General features: G+C 45.3%; 1 protein-coding gene across 1 annotated transcript; it reads left to right on the top strand.

Moving 5' to 3' along the window:
- Positions 1–7467: 7467 nt before the first annotated feature.
- On the top strand, positions 7468–13247 carry SINHCAF (SIN3-HDAC complex associated factor). Its single transcript, XM_062491535.1, has 5 exons — positions 7468–7610; positions 9284–9383; positions 10364–10490; positions 11845–11995; positions 12849–13247. The coding sequence occupies exons 1-5, from the start codon at positions 7483–7485 to the stop codon at positions 13009–13011; spliced, it is 669 nt and encodes a 222-aa protein (XP_062347519.1). The 5' UTR covers positions 7468–7482; the 3' UTR covers positions 13012–13247.
- Positions 13248–20923: the final 7676 nt, after the last annotated feature.

Genomic DNA, 20923 nt, shown 5'->3' on the forward strand with positions numbered 1-20923 from the left:
TGGAGTTTTAATTCGGCGCTCAGGAAGTCGGCGGGCTGGCAGCCGTGCGCACAAGTGTTTCGCTCTTTGGGCGAGGCACTCGGTGAGGGTGATGGGTCCTCAGCACACTCCTTTACTGCCGTGTGCTGGCTTCCAAAGCTGAGACTGTGCCTGGCAGCCGTGTGCAGGGTGTGTGCACCCCCTTCTCGCCAGTCTGCGCGCAGGCAGATCCACTGTGTCGTTTACAGCTTTTTAAAATAAAGGATTGCACAGACTCTGCCCCATAGGGACAGACAGTGAACTGGAAGCCTTTCTGCTGATACCGGTGGACACTCAACTCCTTTGGTACGCAGGTGAACTGTAGGTTTCTTGGGATCTGTGGTCCCTGCTAGAGAAGCAGCAAGTAACAAGTTGGGATTTTTGAGCACACCCACAAGCATGCCACATCCAGCTCCCACTGAAAGTAGGTGGGATTGAGTGCCAGAGCCTCTGGGAAAAATTCCTCCTCACTTCATTCTCTAAAAGGAGCTAATTGCCTATGTATTCAGCCTTCCTTTAAGAAGAAAATATCAGACTTCTTTGCAGAAGATGTCAAAAAAGCTGATAAATTCATGGAGGCTAAAAATAAAGTTAAAACTGTGACGGTTTGTTGTCTCACTCTTGTTGAACAGCTCTTTTTGTGTTAGCTAACTCTGCTTTGTGTTCATTCTTAACACCTGATGCCTTGTACCTCTTTCATAATGACATGAACGACATCCACAGGGTCCTACTTGACAATCAGCTTCATTCTTGCACCCCCTGTAGCACTTGCTTTTTAACACAAAGAAGCCAGTGAGCTGGGACTTGAAAATTGCCTGGGCAGGACTCCATTTCACAACTCAAGCTTTTGCATTTCTGTAGAATGTACTCAGTCCAAAGTCCCAGTGACATGACCAGTAATACTGCTTAAGGACATGGAAATGTATCCCTTTTTTTATGAAGTCACTTCAGCTGTTCTGCCAAATAATTACTGCTCCTTCTGTTCAAATCTCAATCCAGGTATGTTATCCTCTTCTAAAACAACAGAAAAGAACCCAGACAAAAAACACAAACCTAAACTGTTCAGTGTTTTGTGATCTCAAGTGGCTGTGATGCTTTTTCAGTAGCAGGTGTTTGCAGACAGCATCATAACAGCTGTGGTGACTGCATTCAGATAAGCATCGAAGACTGAACTCCAGCACATTTGAGAACATCCCAGTTTTTCTTGCTGGGCTCTTGATCAGGCTGAGGGTGGTGTTAGTTACGCAACAGGAGTTTCAGGCAGGGGGAAGTCATCTTTCGAGATGGAATGTCTGCAGGTGGGACAGGTTTGGAATTTTTTTCCCCCTTATGCAAATCTTACTGATTATTGTTTTCATGCTTTGGCCTATCCCTTCTGGAGCACTAACCACATGGCAGTTCAGAGGAACACCCATGTGGCATAGCCTTTCAGTTCTCTAGCTTAAATGAGATATGAACTTCCTTCCCCGGGTAGATCCAACAGGTGAGTAGGCTTCTCTATGACTTGACTGCTTCTGGAAATGCAACTAGGAGCAGCTTGTTCCACCTAGGATGCCATGGAGACTCAAACATGGGAAAGAAATGTCCAATTTGATTTTTTATATATGCTTAGTAGTTGCTGCTAGGTGCACTGGATGCACTGAGATTTCACTTCAGCACTGAGCACACAACAGTAGCTGTGGACATCTTCCAGCAAAAGAGGGAGTTATTTATTTTGCCAGGGCACAGATTCCTCAAGATGTAGTTTTCAACTTTTTCTGTTTTGTTCAGCTCATCAAGTGGCAACTCCACTGCATGCTGTGACTTTCGGATGTTCATGGGCTGTAACAATAACCAAATACAGCTTTTCTCCAAGTAAAGTTGTTTCAGGTGGAGAGAAGAAGAAAAGTGGAGGGAGAATCTGAGGATATAGGGGACCAGAAGAGTGTACAGTATGCACAATTCCAAAGTTATAGTTGTTGGTTATTAGTACTTTAGTTTTAAACTATGGAGAGAGATGATAGTGAAAAAATATTTTTGCAGATACTGAAGAAGTTGCATTTTGAGGCAGCTCCAATTACATTGATCTCTTAATATCCTTGGAGCATTCTGGCTTTGTGCATGTTCCGATTTTTTTTTAATTATTAATTTTTTTTTTTTTTTTTTTTTAGGGATCCAGTTTTAACTTCTCTTCCAAGGGTTTTTTGCAGCAGGCTGTAAACTCAGGGGAGGTATGTTTATGTTGAATCTCTGATACAGATCAGTTCCTCTGTTGATGTACAATTCTCTGTCTTACAGTTGATTTTCAGTAGAGGTATTGCAGTTTATTTCAGCAGAGGGACAGGCCCAAGAACTTATTGTTAGACAAGCAACTCTGCTTCTGGCGCCATAGGCAGCTCTGGAAGCATTTTTCATGTGTGTGCATGTGCCTGGGTGTATGTTCTTGCAGATGTAAAAGCCAGAGCACCTATACTCTTTCTATATTAAGGCATCTGTTTAGTTCCCTTTAAAACAAAACAAAAAAAAAAAAATAAAAAAGGTATAATTCTGGCTGGGTTTCGTAGTTCCAGTGAAATGCTGTAAGGATGACAGTTGTGAGTTTTACTGACAGGAACTGGCTGGCTGCATCAATGTATGTAGAATAGATGGTATTTTTCTTTAGCCCAGCTTTAGGGAGGCTGTGCCAAGGCTGTTTTGTACACAGAAAGAGAAATCAAATCGTTGTTCTCCTCTCTGACAAAGGTGCTGGCAGTTCTGGGTTGCACAAAGGGTGAATGATCCCCGGTCAGGGGGGAGATGGGAGGAGAGGAGGATACCAAGTATTTGGACTGGCATGCCTCTGCTCTGCTGTAACTCCAGGGAATGTTTCTCTTTCAGCTTTGCAAGAAGCAGGTGAGCATGTTCATTCCCACTGGTAGTTGTGTTACAAAGGGAGACGTGCCTGTCTTCTAGGAATTCCATCCTTTCTATTATAAAAGGTTTTCATTCTTCTTGGGTGATCAGAAAGAATGCAGAAGGAATCTGGAAAAGCAAATGAAAGTGGTTCAGCTTACTTTAAGATCTAAAAGGGTTCAGAAGTTCTTCCCTAACTTGAAAACTTAATAAGCATCTGAAGCAATGCCTCCTTTTAATTTAGATCATCAAATTAAATTTTGCAAAGAAAACTAAGCACCAAATTCTAGTCCTGACAGGTAACAAAAACATGAAACCCTTTTCACACACATGCTTCTTTGTACCAGCCTTTCACAAAGGTAATAAGCAGGGTGTGGAGGTTTTTTTATTATTATTATTATTCCCAGTACTTTTCTCTTCCTGACTTTACTGTTCTCTTTTGCAAGACAAGTTTCTATTTTTGATACTGTTTTTTTCAGAAGTGAGAAGGCAGAAGAATCTCCATTCTGAGCATTTTCCTGATGACTTTTCTGAGTCCATTCAAGTTGCTAAAGCAGTTGTATAAAGCAGAACTTGAGGGAATAGCAACTTCTGCAAGGAGAAGCTGAGGAGAGGGATACCAGGGAGGGAGGAGGATCACTTTTCCCCTGACTTGGGAATACTGCTTTCCAACTAGTGCAGATAAATCTTCATTCTGCAGAATGACAGAGATAATGCTCTGCTAAGATTTCTGATTCTTTTTTGGAGACCTGTCCCTTTCACTTCTGTGCAACTGCTGATGTATTATAATAACGTGCTTAAATTTGGTAAATAATAGCAAAGTTAAATAGCATTAATAACATGGTTAGATTTGGCAGAATTATGTTGAGTAATGCTTTTTAACTTCTAAACAAATTACTTAGTTTCTACTTGCCATCTTCTTTATCTGTCCCAGACTTCACATGGTTAAAGTTGCAGAGCTTCAGGTGTTAGGGCAGCTGGCATCCTAACTCCCTGGTTCTAATTCGAGACCTCAATTGCAAAGTTTTCAAGTTAAACCTATTGAAGGGCACAGTCATATTTACTTTGAAGTCCATATTAGCTATTAAGCTCTCCAGCTGACAGAATATTTAGTGTATAATGGTCAAATGGCAACTGTTTAGGATTAAATGTGTAACTGGACCGACGCCTTCCATTTATAACTGCACTTGGATGCAGTTGTCAGACAAATCTGTTTAACTTGTGGTTTTGCTACTAGCTCTTCCCCATTAAGGCATTATGTGTGGTAATACCATTGCTGACCATTCATCAAGTGGGAAACAGATGGCACTAGTTTCCCTTCTAGTGAAGGATGGTGTTGAAAGGCTGCTCCTGTGAGAACGGCAGCAATGATGCACCCCAAAAATATTTTTGGAATACATGTGTTTTCCAGTCTTTGCCAGAGCATTGATTGTAAAACATACATCTTATTCTACTATGGTGTAAATGCCAGCCGGTGACGGAGATCATCTTATCCCTGCCTGGACTGCTGCAAGGAACCGGGTTAGGAAGTTAACTACACTGTTGCTAGTTGTTTCTTTCCACATAGCAGTGGAGATTTTCTTGCCGCTTAAGTTTGGCAGCACTGATGAACTTTGTGTCTGCAGTTAGTCTTTGACTTTGTAAAGAAAAGTACTAGAGCACCGGTTTAACTTTGGAGTGGCCAAACAATATCTAAAATTGCTGTTTGGAAGTCAGAAATTCCCAGGTGAGCACACTGTTGGATCTCCAGGGGCTTGCCGAGCAATGTCCTCAAGAGCATCTCTTGAGAAGGAGCACATCAGGTGCTAAGAAACGAAATACACAAAGTGTTTGCCTAGATACTCAGCTGTTTATTTTCTTGACGGGTCAGGAATATTTACCTGTTTTGGCCGTGCATTCATTTTCTAAACATCCAGCAGAGGCTGAGATTAGTTCTGAGTCTAACCATCCCTTGGTGAGCCCATTCAGCAGGTCACTACTTGGATAGCTTCTTCTACTTACTAGATCTACTCCTGGCATTCAGGCCAATGCTGTACTCATACAGGGAGCAGTGTATCTCCTAAAAAGCCTGGCACCATTTGGGGTGACTTTGCTGGATATTTGCACAAGTTAACCTTGGGAGGATGTAGCCCTAGGTGAGCTCCTCGTGCTCTAAATGTAGAGAAAGGAATTCAGCACTGCAAGCCTGTGGAAGACAGCCTGATCTGGGACAGGAGGGAAGGAAAGTCTTGTCCTCTCCGTCTCTCTCCTGGGCATTCAGCTTGAGCAAGTCCCTTGCCATACACAGGGTCTACAAGGTCAAGACAAGTTTTATGGAGAGTTGAGTTTCCCTAAATGTTGGTGCAGTGGTAATTGCAAAGAGCCACAACCTCAGTGAGCACCAAATGGTCTTGTATATGCAAGACTGAAATGCAAACATGCACACTTTCAGCTGGGAACGGGTTCCTTAATGGGTTTTGTGTCGGTGTATTGGCCAACAATATTGGATGCAATTTTTACTTTTCTCTTGTTCTTGGGAACCCTGGAAACTGCATGTTTATTTTGCTGTGCTCCTGTACTCATGATCTTCCCCCTGGGATGGGGGGATGTATTTTCACCTCTGTATAGAACTGTGGTGGGCATGGGTGGTTCCCTAGCTTTTGCTGTGGGCCCTCAGGAGTGTGTGGGATCTTTTCCCATAGCACACGATCTCCCTGTCAGTCAGGTGAGTGTGATGCTGGGTATGTGGAAGCATGTTTCTGACCTCACCTGAACCTGCCTTTCAAAATATTTTATTGCCATAATGATGTGGCAAGTCCTGTCAGTGTAGATGAAAGATTTCAGATTATTTTTCTCTGTACCACTGGAGGGTGAAAGGATTACAGCCCTTACCTTCCTGAAGATGGAAGATTTGGGGACAGATGCCTATGCCAAAAATGTGAACCAGAAACCTGAGTTGGGTTACTGGGACTTGGTAGTACCTGGGACTGAGAAGTGACTGAGAGCTCCCCATCACCACACTTACCTCACAAGTGATGGAGTTGCTCCTCTCCTGAAAGTCCTTCCTGAGCTGCTGGGTCATTCAGTAATTTTTTGTATCTTCTTAATGGATTCAGCAGCTCGGCCTTCGTTAAGGAAAGAGAGGGAGATGTATTATTTGCATGGCTCCATCCAATTTTAATTCTTTCGAAGCAGAAGTTCTCAGCAGTGGGAACCTATTCTCCTGGATCTTCCTGCAGCCCGAGGTCTGTCCCCTCTCTGAGCACCCGGTGCGTGGTGAGCAGAAGAGGTGACTGCTTGCTCCTTGCAGCAGGTGGTGGAGGCAAGCCATGCACCGGGGTCTGTTCAAAAAAGAACATCTTGGAACAGTCCGTGTCTATGCTCTGAGACAGAGGCTGTGTGGCCTGTGAGGACTTGCTGTGTGTCCCGGCCCAGCTCCAGGAGAGCAGCAGCTTTGCTCAGTTGTTGGTTAGGGTTCTTAAAGCGCTGCGGGAAGCCCGTTTGCTCTGACAGCGTCTGGTGCCGTGTCAGACTGTGCCTCACACGAGTGTGCGCTGGGGAACAGCCAGCTTAGGGGAGAACTGCTTTGCTGCGGGGTCAGCGCGTGTTGAAGGGGTCTTTGTTACGGTGACTGCTGTAACTGACTTGAAAAGTTTCTGCCTGGGAAATGGCTCCGCTGTAGGGTACCTGCTCTGATAGCAAATGGCAGCCTTGGTGTACTGAAAGGAATAGGCAGATCTCTGAGAGCGGGAGGGCCTTCGTGGCACCAGGTGTGCCGAGCTGGTGGTTACAAAGCAGGAGCTTCCCTGCAGCAGGAGTTCCATCCGTAATCGGCAGGGCACGTGTGGAAGGCGCATGCTGAGATGTGCCCCAGGGTCCTGCTCCGTGGCCCTTGCTTTCCTAGCCAGGTTTCCTTCCCATGGAAAGCAGGGTGGGGAGGGTAGGAGGGCGAGGACGGAGCATGTGCTGACATGGAGCTGGGATGTTTGCCCAGGCCCTGAGAACAGAGGGGTGCTCCGGGTCCTGCAGTGCAGACAGGGTCACTGAGGGCTGGGTGGGACTCCACCCTGCTGTTTTTAGAGCAGCTTTTCAGGTATGTCTGCCCTACAGCCTGGGGCTATGACTGCAGCTCATTTAAAATGACTCCTACTCACTCTTAGGAAAGTTTGCCAGGGGTGTTTCCAGCCAGCACTGGTGGTGGTGGTGATGATGATGAAGTAGTTCAGTGACCCAGAGTTCAGCTGCCAGCTCCTTGCCCATGGGCTTGGGCAGGTTCGCCAAGCCTGTCCTGCAGCCCAGCCCGTTTTGCCACATGCACAGGACTTTCACTGGCCAGCTTGGCTGAATTCACACATCTGGGTTGTGCTGTTGTAGATGTGCCCTTGGAGCAGATTTGTGCAGTAAATGAGCTTGTTACAGGTCCTGCTGGGTACTAATATTCCAGCTGTTTATTATCTAACTTTTTTAACAACTGCATTCTAGGTGTATCTGTTCTTCTGAGGCAACGTAAAAAACCTTATGCCCTAATCTAGCAGGTTTTTTCTTTCATTATCCAGCAGTGATAATTAACACCAGTTTCTGTTTGTTTTCATAGGGTACAGCTGGGAAGAAAAGATGTTTGGCTTTCACAAACCGAAGATGTACCGGAGTATAGAGGGCTGCTGTATTTGCAGAGCTAAGTCTTCCAGTTCTCGTTTCACTGACAGCAAACGTTATGAAAAGGATTTCCAGAATTGTTTTGGGTAAGATTTCCACCTTAATCAGCAGTTCTGGCATTGATCTCTAAGCTGCAAACCTGATGTATTGCCCTTCTTGCTCTGAAAGCCTGAAAGATTAAGTTAGTGCAGGGGAGTGGTGGGACAAATCTGCCTTCAACTTCTTCACAGCTTTCCTGGGCAGACCAGGAGGGGCTGGATCCTCTTCTGCTGTGTGTGATACCATTTGGTTTTCAATCTGCTGTCACTGCCAGGGGAGAGCTGGTGATTCATAACAACAAAGGGTCAGACTCGTGTCTCTCCCACCTCACAGCATGTGCAGGGATTTCAGACTTCTCTCAGACTGTGCATTTTTTGCCGGTTCCATAGAGGTGTAAACACCTACACAAAATAATAAATTTTACAGATCCATGGGGGCTTTTTGTGGCTCTGAAGATTCAAGAATGTTAGATAAAACTTGATGAGTAAATATCTACCAGTTTCAGCAGGGTTTCTGCAGAATACCCAGCTACAAATATTGGTGTTTTTGTTCAAATAGGATGTAGCGATATGTTATTAAAACTTCTCATTGGAAAACCATTCTCTTGGAAAGTGATTAGATTTCCAGTTAGGTAGTGTTACTTGAAAGCATTGGTAAATAAAACTATAAATACTAGACATTTCTTGTACCAGTTACTGTGTTCTTTCAGGTTTTTTTGAATACTTCTGGAGAGCTTTGAAACTTTGTATAAAAGTCCCAAATTTCCCCCACTTTTTCTAGGAACATTCTTTTCATGTAGTGAACTTTAGAGTGCTTGGTATTTACCTTGGATTTTTTGTACGCGAGTCTAGTGGAGACAGTTTTCTTTATCGTATTTCTTAACTACTGTCCTTGGCAGTCAAAGGCTGTGTGCATATTCATTGCTTTTTTTTTTGTTGTTTTTTTGGGGTTTTTTTTGCTGGTTGTTGCTTTTAACTGCAGTAAAGCAGCTTGCAGTTTACCAGGGCCATTGTTGTTGTGCTATCTGAAATATATTTGCCAAGGTAAAAGTGCAGACTAAACACTGGGCAAACAGTCATTTTCTGAGCCAGCCTCAGAAATATATAAATGATCCAAAGTCTTCCTATTTAAATAGCTGAAAAATTCTACAGTGTTCCCCTGTTGTATTTCTTTTAGCATGGATTAGCAGTAGAGATGATTCCTGAAAAAAGCTTGTTAGAGGGAGGAATTATTGCTGTCATTCCAATGATTGCTGTTTCTGAAACCTTATCCTGTGCTCCTGTGGGAGTGTGTTAGGTGACGTTTGTTACTCATCCTTGAAGTTCTGTGTGAAAATTAAGACCTGAGTAAACTTTTGATGTTTGTTCCCAAGTTTGAATAACATGATTATTCCTCCTGCTCCAAATTAACCAATCCACTGCAATTGTGTCTTGGTTTTGGGGGAAAAAAATCCAAAACCTGCAGGTGATGGGACTGTTGTTTTCAGTGCCACTCTGGAGGCAGATTGTGACACCTTTTATTTCTGTGTGGAAGAGTGCTTTCTGAAAGTGAGACCTGGTCTTTAAATGGCACTGTATGAGCATCCCAGATGGATTTTAATGTCGGAAAAACAGAATTTCAGAGCCCTTCTTATTCATCAATTTTTATACTTCTTGCTGTTACCAAGTGGGGGTGTGCTTTTATTAACTGTTAAGTGACCTTTGCTTCTGTTTTTTACCAGGCTCCATGAGGCTCGCTCAGGAGATATTTGCAATGCCTGTGTTCTTTTGGTGAAAAGATGGAAAAAATTACCAGCAGGATCAAAAAAAAACTGGAATCACGTTAGTAATTTATTTCTCTTCTGCCCCAAAACCCTTTCTAGAGAGAGGAGGTGCTGGCAGGGGTTTGGGGTTTGCTCTTGCACCCACACTCTCTCTTCCCACCCTCAGCATCTCTAAATCCTTCCTGGAATGTTTACTACTATGTGGCTCCTACCTGATTATGTGCAAATGATGATTATACTAGCTTGAGATGGAGTCACAGACTGACTTACCTTGTATTTTCTTGCTTTCACAAGCTCATAGGTTTGTCCAAAAGTCTCTTAGGACATTAAAAAAACAAACCAAAACAACAAAAAAAACCCCAAAACATTTCAAGTTGGGCCTCTATCCAAAATCTGTTGCCTTTTTGTTTTTTCTCCCAAGCAAAGTGACTTGCTCTAACAACACATAAATCAATCTCATTTAGTCAGATAATTACAGTGACTAATATCTTGCAGCTATTTTCACTCATATTCTGTTTTGATATGTCTAATTCAATTCAGGCCTAGGGCTGGGGGGATGATCAGGATTCCTTGTGTATGTAATAATCTTTATCCAGGATACGTTGTTAGTAGAGGGATCCAGAACTATGGTTATTACTGCCACTAGCTTTACTCAAAAGTTAAATTTCTGATTAAAAAAAAAAAAAACCCAGAAGACTCTAGGACAAAGGTTTGGCAGACACCCTTAAACTGGGCCTGTATTAGCTTAAACAATTACTTGGTTCTAAACTGAATGTGTCAGAAATGGGAAGTTGACAAAAGTTGAACCAAATGTGCTTTTTAAACCAGTGTGCTGCGTTTTCCTGCAGACTCAGCCTCTTGTAGAGGCTGAGATTTAGTCAGATTTAAATGAAATGCAGGGGTGTCAGTGCACAGAACTGCCTGGGATTAACTAAGGGGGTTTTGAACACCTTCAGCTAAGTCAGCACCTGTGTCTCAGCTGGGGCAATATCTGGGCATGACACACTAGTATTCAGACATGCTTTTTCTCTGTTCTAGGTGGTAGATGCCAGGGCTGGACCCAGCCTTAAAACAACATTGAAACCAAAGAAAATGAAAACTCTGTCTGGAAGCAGAATAAAGAGCAATCAAATCAGCAAACTGCAAAAGGAATTCAAGCGGCACAGTAAGTGCATCCAAAGAGATTTTGGTGATAAACTTCAGCCTCCCTCAACACAGCTCACTGTTAACCGGCCAAGCTGAATCACCCTCCAGATCTGGCTGTGCACTCACACATTTGGGCTCTCCCTCTCTTCACAACCTCTCATCTTCTGAGAGCTTGGGGAGGGTGTGGAATGAGAAGGAAGAGCTTGTGTGCAGGGTGGGCTGCAAGACAGAGGTGGGGAAATGACAAGGGGGCATAGGGAGTCTGGCTTGAAAGTGCAGGCAGTTGTAGCTTATGTCCCACACTTAAATGACATGTCTCTAGAAAGAACATTTTGGGCAAAGATCTCATTGAAACTGAAGTGGAAAAAGGCTTCTCCCTGCTTTCAATAATGTGCTATGGCTGGTTTCAGCTCTCTTTCCCCCAAAAACATCACAGTCTTTTTCTTCCATACATACTTTTTTTCCTACTATATTTTCTTATACCTTCCTCTGCCAGTCTCAGTGATTTATTTCCTGGAGTACTCCAAACAGATTTGGATTCACAGCTTTCCAACAAAACCATCTGCCAGTTATGCTATAAATGTGTGTCAGTACTTCAGGTTTTTCTTCTAAAGCAAACCTTCCAGCTTCTTAACTATTGCTGACTTGGTCTCCTTCTCTTTGAATTATCCTGCCTAGTCAGAAGGAGAAGTCTCCAAAGAATCAGTAAAGGCCCTGGCCCAGTGAGCTCTTATCTCCCCATTCAAGGCACTGTAGTTCATCTAATTGTGTTACTGTAGCTGCCAGAGAGAACAGCTGAAAGGTAGGAGAGTAGACACTGTTAAGGTGTGTGTCTGCACAGAGTCTGTGGTATGTTGATCCAACAAAAGCTCAATACTACCCAACACATGAGAAGAGATAGATTTAGATATAGATTAGACATAGATGGCACTATTGGAATTGCACTTTACCTGAGAGGGTGAGAAAGAAGATGTACAAAGTGTACCATGTACAAAGAGAGGTGTGAGAGACAGTCTGGAGCACAGAAATCCACTGTCTTGAGGGATGTCCCAGGGATTTCAGAGCGTGGCCTGTGTGGGCTGTGTTTAAGAGCCAGAAACTGAAACCTGATCCTGAACCTCTTTCCAACCCCTCATATACAAGGACTCCCTCCACTTCTCAAGTCTGTTTCACAAATCCTGACACTGTATATTGACACAGGCAGGAGCAAGTGAAATAAATGGGTTGTGTTTGCTAGGTTTTAAATTAATTAAATTAATTAATTTTAATTAATTAAAACGTATCTTTGTCTCTGTTCCCAATCCACAAATCAGGAGGGGTTGGTAGCCATTGGATGGATGTCCTGATCCTTGCATTTCTTCTTTGCCCTGCAGATTCTGATGCCCACAGCACGACTTCGAGTGCCTCCCCAGCTCAGTCACCCTGTTACAGTAATCAGTCAGACGAGGGCTCTGACACAGAGCTGAGTGCTGGGGCCAGCAGAACACCCGTGTTCTCCTTCCTAGATCTCACTTACTGGAAAAGGTAAAAAGCAGCAGAGCATACCCTCTGTGCAGGCAGCATTTGCATACCTGCTGCTTGATTCTGCCTCTTCATCTTGCTTTGGTATAAGGATATCATTTAAGTCACGGGGCATTTTGCAACACCTGTCTGTCCATGCTTGGAAAGAAATGCCTTGTATTTAAGACATTTTCCCCTATCTCCCTAAACACTAAAACAGTTGCTGGGAAATATTTTTGCTGGTTTTGGGAATAGCAGATTATATTCCTGCCTGTCATTATCTCTTCTTAAAACTATGCCCTGTAGTTATGTGTTGCTACATACAAGAGTGCTCTCAGCTTTCCAGCAAAACATAGCATTTGATTTGGTTGACCTGTGATAGTAGTCATTTGGGGAAAAAATAAGTCCTGGAATGGGAGGAAAACCACAGGGTTTTCTGGGAGCTGACAAGCTTGTTATCTTTTATTGCATGTTGTGACACAGTAATCCCTTGTTTAGCTAATTGCTCAATTGAAATTGTTGTGACTTTGCTGCCTCCTCTCAAATAATATTTGCAAGTGCATTGTAGCCAAGGTTAGTTCAGCTCAGATGGTTGTGTCTGAAACGTCTCTGGGAAGCAAAGTGGGAGACTTGGTTTTGTATAGGCATGTTTGGGTTTTTTCTATGTGTTTTTTTTTCATTTTTTCTTTTTTTTTTTTTCCCCCAAAGACCTGCTATGGATTTAGACACAGACTTGTTTTCTGTTTGTGAGCAGCCTTTTTGCCCCTGGCCTCTGGGCTGGAAGCTCAGTAAAGTAGTGTCTGGGGTCAGACTTACTTTTTGCATGTATGTGAATTCTGTATATTTTAAACAGACAAACTATCTGTCTCCCTTCCAGGCAAAAGGTCTGCTGTGGAATTATTTACAAAGGGCGTTTTGGAGAAGTCCTCATAGACACTCATCTCTTCAAACCTTGTTGTAGCAATAAAAAGTCTGCCACTGAAAAGCCAGAACAAGAAGGACCCCAGTCTCCAGCAATCTCCACCCAAGAGGAGTGGTGACTTCCCTGGGTAGCTGCAGAAGGTTATACAGATCCTCTTATTCTCTGGAAAAAAATACTAGAAAAGTGACTGTTCACTTTGGACACCTGCTATGCTGCCAAAAGACTATTCCCTAGAACTGTTTTGGGTTTTACTGCTACAATTCCACAAACTCAGAAGCCAGTTTGTATCCTTTCAGAAAGACTGTACATAATATTTAAGATGCTATGGAACACTTGGCAAAGCTGAATGCTGCTGCAAGGTTGTCTAATTTTCCCCCACACTCACTTCACAAGTGAATATGAGGATGGGGTTTGTATATTAAAGTATATGTAGTTCATGTTTCTGTATTGAAAGAAGCAGTGGTTGTAAGGCTTTTGTTGTTGTTTCTTTCTTTAAAAGTTGGTTGGCAAACTTGCTAAATTCCCAAGAAAATATTTCATTCTTAGACATGTATGAGTCAATAAGATGAACTAATACATAGAAATGTTTTAAGTCACCTCTCTAGTTATATGAAAATGTATTTTTTAAGGTGTGGCGATTTCACCCTATACTACTGACATAACAAGGACAAATATTTCCTCCCTCCCATGTGACACAGACTGGTAATCTGCAGACATCTCTACTTCAAGTGGTAGCTATCTGAGAAGGCCTCCAGCATAAAAGTGCTTTAGAGAAGGGGTGGGAGAGCTCTCCACCTTAGCTAAAAATTAAGATTTTTCCTGAGAACTGAAAATAACAAAATGGGAGGTTACTTTCTTTTAAGCCAGCAGCAGGCACCCTGGGCTTGGCGTAGTAACTCCTGGTGTTTGGAGATGGACCAAGAAACATCTTAATGCCCAAATCAGGTGTAGGTGACAGCCAAAACTGACTAACTGCTCTCTGTTGGCCCAGTGCAGCTGAAATGTAACCACAAACAAGACTCCTCCTGGTTTTGGACCTGACAAAGAACCAAACCTCTTGCTAAGCAAATCAGGCTCTGGTCCAGGGACACATAATGTGGTTGCAGCCTGGGGTCTGGATTCACAATAACTGTTTTGAAACCCTTCCCCTGCAGTGCTTCTCTGTGTTTGTTTTTTGTTTTTTTTTTTCCCTCCATTCGTTTGTTTAAGCAACTGCTAGATCAACGCTTTTGTGAGTACTGAATCTGAAAAGTTCTGCTAAGAATGGTGCTGTGCTGAATCAAGGCAGCAGCTCTGTTTGCATACACAATCAAAAGATAATACTCTCTATGCAGATTCCCAGACAAGCTCATGTGCAAATCATTGTGACACTCCTTCAAACTCTGCTTTGCCTCTAGGGTGGAAGCAGCCTCCTGGAAGGCTGTACTGCAGTTTTAGCTCCCAGTTGCTTCATACTCCTTTTATGAAAGTTTTACTTGTGTGAGTTGGGAATTCTGCTTCTTGTTTGGTTGGTTTTTTCCTGGTTTTAGGGGGAGGTTTTTTTTTTATTTTGGTTTTTTTGTTTGTTTGTTTGTTTGTTTTTTTTGTTTTACTATTACTCTTTTGGGATATCCTGCTATGAATTGCTACATGGTGTGATTCTTGGGGTGTCCTGTGTAGGGCCAGGAGCTGGAGTTGATCCTAATGGATCCCTTCAACTCTGTATTGTATGATTCTAAGCTTTCCTTTTTTGTGAGAGTCATTGACATAATACTGTGGTGGGTAGGGTTTAGGACTGGATTTCCACATAGTCTCGGTTCTTGAAACAGAAATACTTAACAAATGAAAATATACATGGGAAAGATATTCAGGTTTTAGGAGGAGCCTCTACCCTCAAAGCTTTTTTCTTTCTTTCTTTTTTCCTCTCCTGTTGGGTCAGCCAACCTCTGGAGAGAAAGAAAATCAGGGGAAACAGGGCTTTGACTTACCACAGCCTTACAGCTTAGACCTTTCCTTAGACTCATTTTGCTTTTCCTAAACTCTGAGGCTCTTAAGAGAGGACAAAGCTGTTTACCTTGCTTTTATTCTCAACCAAATAGAATCATTCAGGTTGGAAAATACCTAAGCCCGTTGAGTCCAGCCATAGATGTAATGGATACTTGATTGTATAAAGGCATGACTAGGTTGATCATGTCTAATAAGGGCTTGAGCAAGAGTCCTCGCTGTGTTTGCAGACACCTATTTCATGTGAATTTGTGTTTTCAGCATCAGTAATTCTAAGAAGGCTGCAGTGTTGGTGGTAGGGTGTGCTCTGATACGGATCATCTCTTCTGTATTTATTTATTTATTGCTAGATTTCAACCGCCAACTGCTTCCCCTACTCCCTCCCACCTCTTCCATTCCCAGTAGTAATGCAAAATGAGTAGTCATGCACTTTGTATTAATGTATTAGAAATCTATGGAACCTGTTTTGTACTTTTATACTGTTCAGACACTTGTATTCCAAACTTTGTTTTTACTAGGGTAATGAATAAATTTAGACTTATTTAGAAAATAAGCAACTTGTTCTGTATTTATTTCAGCTCTGTTCTTCTGTTAATTAGATTTAGTTTTGGAGCCAGTCCAGGCAACCCATGCTTTCTATTTAAACAAGACCAAGCCTTTCTTTTGGGGGGGGGGGGGGGATGTGAGGTAATTCCCTTCCTATTTAGTTTGGAAAGAAGAGCAGAGCAAAGGAAGGAGGTGGTGTATGTTATGACAGACAGCTGTCTTAGGGCAGAATGACAGAGCTTTCCTCTGGCACTTTGTGTGTGTCAGGCATTCCTTTAATGGGAGTGGGTGGTGCTGGCATTCCGTGTTCCCAGGGGGCTTGCTCTCTCTCTAGCTCACCAGCATTCATCAAGGGCCAGCACTGAAGGGCTGGTGCTGACAGCATTTGGAAACATCCCTGTCCAGATCCAGAGGAGCTGGTGGAAGAGACTCATGTTCCTCTGTTGAAGCTGGAGCCTGGTGTGTTCCTTCCCATGGCAGGCACAGGCAGCTGGCTGAGCTCCAGCAGACTGGTGGGAGCAAGGTCTCTGGTAGGAGCTGTCAGTGAGTAACTGAGTTTAGAAGATAATGGGGAAAACATTGGAACCTTAAGCATGCTGGTGTGTTGCAAGAGGCTATTTTAGACTTTGGTGGTTACACTGATTTATTCCTGCTGATGTGCTGGCTGTTTTCTTACAAATTGAGCACTATGATAGTCAGAGATACATGTAGAAATCATTTGAGAAAGCTCTGCATAGACTGCCAGATTGTAGTACAATAGCATCTGGTTTTGATGTATTTGCATTACCTGCTGTAGATGCCTAAACATACCTCGGACGTAATTCAGTTCACCTAAAATATGAAGTGCATGTAAAGTCACTGAGGAGAAGCAGATGCACCAAAAGGTGCTTTAAAGCAGGTAACCTACTGTAACCCATTGTTTGCAACTTTCCACTCTTTCAATTAGTTCCTTTTCTCACTCTTAGACTGCTGCTGCTGCATACCAGTGACTACAGCTGCTGTCAGGGTAACCTCTGGACGCTGAGGACACCTGTGTTGATGGATAGAGGGCTTTGTGGGGCAGAAAACCTAACAGGGATACAGCTGTGGAGGAGGAAGCTCCTCTGGGGAACACTGGGGAGAGATCTTCAGAGCAATGGGAAACAAAATCTGGAAGCAAAATCCGGGCTGGGAAGCCCTCTTGTGCTTCACGTGGGTCAGCTGTTGCAATAGCAAGTGTGACATCTGCTAAAATACCTCACAGTGCACACATTATAAAGGTGCTTTACAGAGGATTGTATTGAAAGATGAGAAAAAAAGCATGGGGACAAGAAGACATTTTGCTGGAGGTCACCAGGGACAGGGTGGACAGGGAGCAGATCCATGATTTCCAAAGCCTGAGCTCCAATGCTGCTGATGGAGCATGCAATGGTAAATTCTGTGTTGGTGCTGCATGAATAGTATTTTTATTCTGATTTGTATAATTTTGAAGTCTCTGTGACTTCTACAGCACCGAACCTGAGACATGTTTACTGAGCAGATGACTGAGTCCCATCCAGTCCCAGTGACCAAGAAGTTACAGCTCTTCTGAAGTCATATAAAAACTTCATTTCAATATAATGTAAGAAAAAGGGAAACTCCTCCTAAATGGTTCTTGTATCTCTTAATGCAATTTTTAGGTTGTCCAGATCAGGGGTAAGAGCAGTGTGACATGTGTTCTGCAGACCTGGTCCTGCAAGTGTCAACATCAGAGATACATCCAACTCCTTTTTGGCTTTAGTTTTCTCTCTCCTTCCCCTGGACATCCCTCCATGAGGAGGAAAGGGGGCACATGTCCAGCTTCTGTCTAGCTCCCCATTTTCAGACACTGGAAGTGGTTCCAGGGAAATGCTGCTAGCTTCCTCCATAGAAACAGTCTACACTAAAGGAGCACACAGCCAATGCTCCTTATGAGGATAACTGTGTGTTGGGTTTGTAAAGCTGTTGTGGAGCTATTTGGTTCTGATGGACATAATGTAGCCAACCCAGCCTTTTCAGGAAACCCCATTTTGCTCGTAGGTGGCGTTTCTATTGGAAATTCCATGCTTGTGTTGACCTGCAGCAGCTTTGAACTCCATTAACAGAGAACAGGTAAATTAAGAGTTACGGACCTATAAAGAAATTACACATTCTGGGAGAAAATAAAGGTACACAGAACCCTTGTGTGCTCCAAATCGTGAATGTGCTTGAAATGAATGTGACACTAACATTTCATACCATCTATCATCGTGAATTTAGGTTTGGTATCTCTTTTGTATTTATTAATGAGACTTATTTGGAGACTACTTTGTACTGTATTTGAGAGAGGTTATCACTACAGGACTGCGGGGCATCTCATTGCCATCACCTCTGGTCCCGGAGAAGAGTGGCTGGAAAGGGACAGATTGCCCAGGTGTCCTAACCCTCAGTTTTGGGCAGGGGAAGGGGCTGCTCTTGATCCTGCCCAGCCCTTGCCCTCGCTGTTGATGTCTCATCACCACAGACGTGGTTTCGTGCCTCAGCTGCGAACTCGGCCCCGCATCCCTGCAGAAGCCAGAGGAGGGGGGAGCGCTGGGAATGGGCTCGGGAACATGCCATAGCTGAGACTTCTTGGAAAGACGGGGGGGGAATCGGGCACTTTGAGGGCTGCAAAGAAAGGTGGCTCTTACTGCGGATCTCTACAGCACGGCCTGACAATAGCAGGGACACCACGGACCGCTATGAGGAGGTTGGAAAGCTCCGGTCCCCGCGGGAGACACCGGTGCCGCGGCCCCGCCGCTACCGGCGGCCACCAGGGGGCGCTGGCCCGGCCCGGTTCAGGAGACAGGAGCGGGTCCGGTCCGGACTGCGGTGACAGCATCCCGGGAATTGCCGGGATAGGGACAGCATCCCGGGCACTGCCGGCATAGGGACAGCATCCCGGGCATTGCCGGAACAGGGACAGCATCCCGGGCACTGCCGGAATAGGGACAGCATCCCGGACACTGCCGGAACAGGGACAGCATCCCGGGCATGGCTGGAACAGGGACAGCATCCCGGGCACTGCCGGAACAGGGACAGCATCCCGGGCATGGCTGGAACAGGGACAGCATCCCGGGCACTGCCGGAACAGGGACAGCATCCCGGGCATGGCTGGAACAGGGACAGCATCCCGGGCACTGCCGGAACAGGGACAGCATCCCGGGCATGGCTGGAACAGGGACAGCATCCCGGGCACTGCCGGGATAGGGACAGCATCCCGGGCATGGCTGGAACAGGGACAGCATCCCGGGCACTGCCGGAACAGGGACAGCATCCCGGGCATGGCTGGAACAGGGACAGCATCCCGGGCACTGCCGGGATAGGGACAGCATCCCGGGCATGGCTGGAACAGGGACAGCATCCTGGGCACTGCCGGAATAGGGACAGCATCCCGGGCATGGCTGGAACAGGGACAGCATCCCGGGCACTGCCGGAACAGGGACAGCATCCCGGGCATTGCCGGAACAGGGACAGCATCCCGGGCACGGCTGGAACAGGGACAGCATCCCGGGCACTGCCGGGATAGGGACAGCATCCCGGGCATTGCCGGAACAGGGACAGCATCCCGGGCATTGCCGGGATAGGGCCAGCATCCCGGGCACGGCTGGAACAGGGACAGTATCCCGGGCACTGCCGGAACAGGGACAGCATCCCGGGCACTGCCGGGATAGGGACAGCATCCCGGGCATTGCCGGAATAGGGACAGCATCCCGGGCACTGCCGGAACAGGGACAGCATCCCGGGCACTGCCGGGATAGGGACAGCATCCCGGGCATTGCCGGAATAGGGCCAGCATCCCTGGCGTGCCCGCCTGCAGTCCCACCGCTCCTTGCCCGGCTGCAGTCCCGGCGGAGCCCCGGGATAGAGCTGTGAGCTGCCGTGGCTCAGGCACAGCCGGCGCTCCTCGGCTCTCCGCACTGCACCTGCTCGGCCGGTCCCGCTCTCCAGCCACAAAACCTGAGCACAGGCCTCATCGCTGCCCTTCCTTGCTCACAGGCGAAGGAAACTGGGGCTTTAATTACCCTAATTTCATCTTGGTAAAGATGAAAAAAAAAAATAAAATTACCTGGGTGAACTCAAATAATACCAGTAGATCATGATTGTCTGCCTGAGTAAATTAGTATCATTGTCTCATCCAAGCCAGGTGGCATCAGATTTGGCCAGGTAAAAGGTGTTGGCAGCTGTAAGAGAGGTGTAAGGAACTGCTGCCTGTGGGATCCCTTAGCAGGGAAAGCAGCTCGGTGGCTGAGGAACATGTCAGTGTGCCTTCATTGCTGCTGGAGCGTGGTATGATGATGGGAGAGCCACAGCTACACTCACAGCGATCCTGGCGCGGGTGCTGCTGTGGCTGCCCTGTGAGGTTCTGAGAGCAGCTCTCCACTTGGCTGTTCTCCAGAGCAAAGCAGTGCACAGGCCCAGCGCTGCTGCAGGCTGGGACACGTGGCAGGCAATCTTCTTAGAAGCTGGGCTAGAGATACCTCCCTGCTGCCAGGTCTGTTCCCAGGAATTTCAACTAAGGAACAGCATGATGCCCTGGTGATTGGCTGCACCTCTTAAGTGTTTCATCTTCTGACGTCTAGGAAGTAACAGCTTCCTTATGGCTCTGCTGGATCAAGGAGCTGGATCCTGGGTGTATGCCTCCAAGTGATGACCTCTGAGCTCCCCTTCTGCCTGGAACGAGATGACCAAGGACTGCGACCTCTTCCCCACCACCTGTGACCATGAGAGAAATATATCCACCTACAGTCTTTTATCAGCTCTGCTTTAGGGAGAGCACATATCAGGTCACACATCAGTAGGTGGGCTTTGCTGCTACACTGAAAGGCTCTGGCATTCTACGTTGTCCCATAGCTGCTGGCATACCTTCTGTGATTTTTTATCTTCAAGAAATGGATGTGCAGGATATGCAGGAGGCACACATGGCATCTATAACTTACAGAGCACAGTAAGTATCAAGGGTCAAATACTGCTCAAAGATGCACACCACTGCAACTGAGTCAAGAGGTCCTGTTCTTTCATCTGAGAACAGGTGCAAATTAAATGGCTGTGAAATTTACAGCTGATTCCCAGACACTACGTAACCAGAATCAACAACTTCTGTTCCACTCCAATGAGATTTCACATCCATGTGCTTCTGCTGCCCATTAACATTGCCTTAATTAGGCCATGGCATTCCACAGCAGTCTGGTACTGCAGCAGGGTTCTGACATAGTGGGAGGAAGTCTTCCACCTGCTTGAGAAACCTCACTCAGTAACTGGGAAAATGCTGTGGATTGAATCCAGGTGAAGCATCACAGGTCAGTTACTAATGGCTCCTTAAAAGTATTGCTTTCATGGCAAGGCCTCCTTGTGAGGAATTGCAGAGCAAACCACAGCCTTTGCATAACCCTTCACTGAAAGGCTGCCACCTGTAAACAGAGGCACAGGGAGAGTTCCCGAGGACCTCATTAGATCTGTCTAAATTATTAACAGTGAATGCAGCC

Source organism: Cinclus cinclus, chromosome 4, assembly GCF_963662255.1.
Source record: "Cinclus cinclus chromosome 4, bCinCin1.1, whole genome shotgun sequence".
In the NCBI taxonomy this organism is placed as follows: domain Eukaryota; kingdom Metazoa; phylum Chordata; class Aves; order Passeriformes; family Cinclidae; genus Cinclus; species Cinclus cinclus.